At 39.5% G+C, this 4044-nt stretch overlaps 1 protein-coding gene across 1 annotated transcript; it reads right to left on the bottom strand.

Moving 5' to 3' along the window:
• Positions 1–2105: 2105 nt before the first annotated feature.
• On the bottom strand, positions 2106–3657 carry dpm3 (dolichyl-phosphate mannosyltransferase subunit 3, regulatory). Its single transcript, XM_079442463.1, has 2 exons — positions 3617–3657; positions 2106–3142 (listed from the first exon to the last, which is right to left on the bottom strand). The coding sequence occupies exon 2, from the start codon at positions 3087–3089 to the stop codon at positions 2811–2813; it is 279 nt and encodes a 92-aa protein (XP_079298589.1). The 5' UTR covers positions 3090–3142; positions 3617–3657; the 3' UTR covers positions 2106–2810.
• Positions 3658–4044: the final 387 nt, after the last annotated feature.

The following is a 4044-nucleotide window of genomic DNA, read 5'->3' as shown; positions in this document are numbered from 1 at the left end:
ATCACAGCCTCTGAGGGCGCTGCAGCCTCTTCATCCACCACCGGGGGCGCTGCAGCATCATCAGGTGCTTCTGGGGGCATAGCTACAACATCAGCCACCACTGGGAAAGCTGCGGCGTCTTTGGCCGCCTCTGGAGAAGCTACGGCTTCTTTGGCCTCTTCGGCTGCAACTTGGGGCACTGCAGTGTCATCAGCCACCTCTGGGGGTGCTGCAGCCTCCTCTTCCGTAGAGGTGGCTGATGAGGCGGACCCGTTCTTCCTCCTCCGTTTCATTGGAAAGCTGGGGACTAGGTAGTTTGTGAGGGGAATGAGAGGGCCAAGAGGAGGAAGGCCACCCTCTTCCCCATGTTAGTAGACATACCCCACAAACTGCCAGAAGGACAGTATCCCCAGCATTCCCATCTCCCAGGCATGGACGGGCTCAGTAAGGCTGGTGTTAAAAATGTCCTTGAGCTCTGCATCACTGATGTTGAGTCCCTCCGCTACAAACAGAACTGGTACGCAAATTCCTTCACACTGGCTCCCCCTTGCCGAAGAGAAAGGAGACTCCTGCGTTGAGCGGCCATCAGATGAGCGGAGGGGCAGGGAGATGGGAACAGGAAGATGCCCATTGTTCTGCTGAGTCCTCTATTGGCCAGTTCATATTGTCAGGGTTGGGGATGAAGGGATGAGGTGAGGACTCAATGGTCCAGGAGATGGGCTTTTATTAATAAAAATAAAACAAAAACAACAACAAAAACAGGAACAAGGTGACAGGCCAGGACAGGACAGGACAGGGCAGGGCAGGGCAGGATACAACCAGCCCAGACAGCAAGCAGTGTCGGCCCAGATCTGAGCCAACACTATGTTGCTGTCTGGGAGGGTAACATCGACGACGACGATTGTTTTTGTTTGTATGAATTTTACAACAAACCTGAACACAGAGAAGGAAAGACATTATTACACATAACGTCAAAGTTAAAAAAAAAATATGAAAAATGAACAGGAATGCTTTATCTGAGATTAATCAATCTGAATTTCAACCTCTTGAGTCAATTTTGCCATATTTTTAAAGACACACCAGTTAATTTGTGTCTGTGAGAGAGAGAGAGAGAGAGAGAGAGAGAGAGAGAGAGCGTGTGTGTGTGTGTGTGTTTTGCATGGGCGTACGTTTGCTTTTGACATTGGTGGGAACATAAACCCAACACCCCATTCATTTGTGTGTCTGTGAGAGTGTGTGTGTGTGTTTTACTGATGTTTTAGAGTGTAACCCCTTCCTTGGTGTCTGTTTTCACTGCATTGTGGCTGAATAAATTTTTATTTCACGCATTTGCAGAAACATGCTTTGTGTTACATTCACACTAGTTCATGTCTGTGGGGGGGTGGAGTGTGTCTGTTTTGCACTCTTGATATTTTGGAGTGTCACCTCTTCATTACTGTGCACATTTTTCTGCGTTATGAATGATTTGTATATTGTGCAAACAAAAATTCAAGATGACATTATTTGAGATGTCTTTGTTATGGGCTAGGGTTAGGGGTAAGGGTAGGGTTAGGTTAGGGTTAAGTCAAATAATGTCATCTTTGCATTAAAAATTACATAACTGAGCGAATGACACTTAATGACAGTTGTCATAAACATGCATAAAATCTCCTTCATATTCATGACGTGTCATATCATGATTATGAAGGTGTCATGTCAGTCTTATGCAAATCCCTTCAAGTAAATTGTTACCAAAATTCTTTGCATTTTTGTATATTTCCCATTAATTTCCAATTGAGTTTCATACCATTCCAATGAAGTAACAATTTTTTAAAATTTGGAAAAAAAAAAAAAATTCCCAGTCTTAAATTACCAAACACCAGAGGGTTAAACAGCCACGGGAATACCGCGCACTGAGGGGAAACAGAAAATACATGAATTGAAATTAAGAGATTATTGTATTCGTACCTTTGTTGCCCTAAAACTCCATTCAGGAAAAACTTAACACATTTGGCAAATAATTGCTAATACGAGGATGCTAGAATCCTTGTGGAAAAAGGTTGCGTGCTACGTGACACTGACACCGCAAATATGCAAATAAGAACAATAACCCAGGAAATGCAGTGTGACATGTCAGTTTATGATTAAACAGCATTAATTTTTAATCCGGGAAAATTATGAGCAGTGTGAAACAAAGCAAAATAACCCTGGATTTCGTTTAAAATGACCCAGGCTTAATTATTTCAAGTGTGCCACTTCTCTTATTACGACCCTATAATATTCACATTAGATGGTTGTACTTACAACACTTACAGTACTCCAATTACACAAAAATTGCTCATAACCTTAATTTAAGGTAAAAAGGACAACATCATGTGATCCTTGAAACAGTGCCATTATTTTATATTTTAAATCAAAATTTAAGTCATTTGATTTACTGAAATGCTGCCCTTGTGCAAGCGCAAATCTACACAGTGGGTTCATTTCTAAGTCTGACTCAGAATTCTGACTTGCTAAAAACAACTGGTTCAAGAAAGATGTATTCATTCCCTGGCCAATGCAAATACACACACTCTGGAGGTTGTACAGAAATAGCTCTGCTCTCCATTGACAATACATCCATGTGCCTGTAATGTTTAAAATAAGACTGTCATAATGCTGGAAATAGATCTTTCACAGGTGTGCAGGTGTTTACATTTCAAACTATTATTTACATCACGTTGAAAACAAGACTTGAACAAAGGTTTAAGCTGCAGTTTTGTGTGCATATTGTAGTACAGACGTCATAAAGTAAACAAACAATGAGACTATGTTTGCATTTGTACATAAAAACAGAAGCTAAGATGTAATTCTCACATCTTCAGTCCCTTCTTCTTTAAATCCTCTTTGGCTTCTTTTATTTGTGCTTGCAACTCTTTGGAAGCGTCCTCACAGTCATTAAATGTGGCCACACGGTAGCCGACAGTTGCCAGTGAATAACACCCAAACGCCACCAGCAGATATACAGGCATGGGCCATGCCAGCTCTCTATACTGGGGAGGCAACTGCAAATCAAGGAGGTCAAAGGTAAAGAGTCCCCATGCCACGCCAATCAGTGACACTCCCAGAAGCCACTCCAGAAGCTTGGTCATTGTGATGAAGACTGTGGGACGGTGGAGGGTTCAATTATAAATGAAGAATCCACCTGTGAGGATAAATGTGTTTCTATTAGACAGTTCTATTTCACATATTATGCTTTATTGTAGATGGCACACACTGTGAAACTTAATTCATTTTAAAGTGGCCATACATTAAATAAAAACATATAACGTTATATATTACTATATTAATACTACATTATCAAGAAACCATTTCATGAAATGAATTCAATTAAAGGTGATAGTCACAATGTCTACTAGTGTTTGAGACAGGCGAAATCGGATGATTAAGAAATCATAAATATTACAGAAAAATTATTTTAAATACAACACCGTTGTTTAATATTCGCATGGATGCTCACTCGTATTGAACAGCTAGCACGAATGCTGACGATAAAACGTTGTTTACAATTCAATCTGACAACCAACGCTACACGGAGAGAAGATTTTCGCTTAGTAACAACGAACAGCTCCTAAACATTTAATACGCGCACTGATAATATTGAAATAAACTCTCTTACCCGCGGTTCAAAGCCAGCTCACCACTGTCGGAATAATAACGCAGGTTGATGACGTAATGCCGAAAAGCATTATGGAACATGTAGTGTACTTCAAATAGCCTACTAATCTACAAATACTATTAATCTATTCTTAAACCTCTTTCAGTATTTTTAAAACGGTCTGTTTGTCTCTTAAATGTAAAAAGAAAATTAAATAAGAAAGTAAACCAGATGTATTTTTTATTTATTTTATTTTATGTAATAAATAATTTACAATAATATTTTTGGAGATTAGGAGTTTATTTATTTATTATTATTATTATTTTAATTAATTGAGCATTTCCTTTATAATTTCTTTAAAAATAGCCTATACACAGTATTAGGTCTATTAAACCCGTTTGTTTGTAATGCTGGCAGGGAATGAGATGCCTGCGCCGTTTCAGTCTGAA

The sequence above is a fragment of the Barbus barbus genome (assembly GCF_936440315.1).
Source record: "Barbus barbus genome assembly, chromosome: 19".
NCBI classification, from domain to species: domain Eukaryota; kingdom Metazoa; phylum Chordata; class Actinopteri; order Cypriniformes; family Cyprinidae; genus Barbus; species Barbus barbus.
This window is presented reverse-complemented; position numbering and strand designations above follow the sequence as displayed.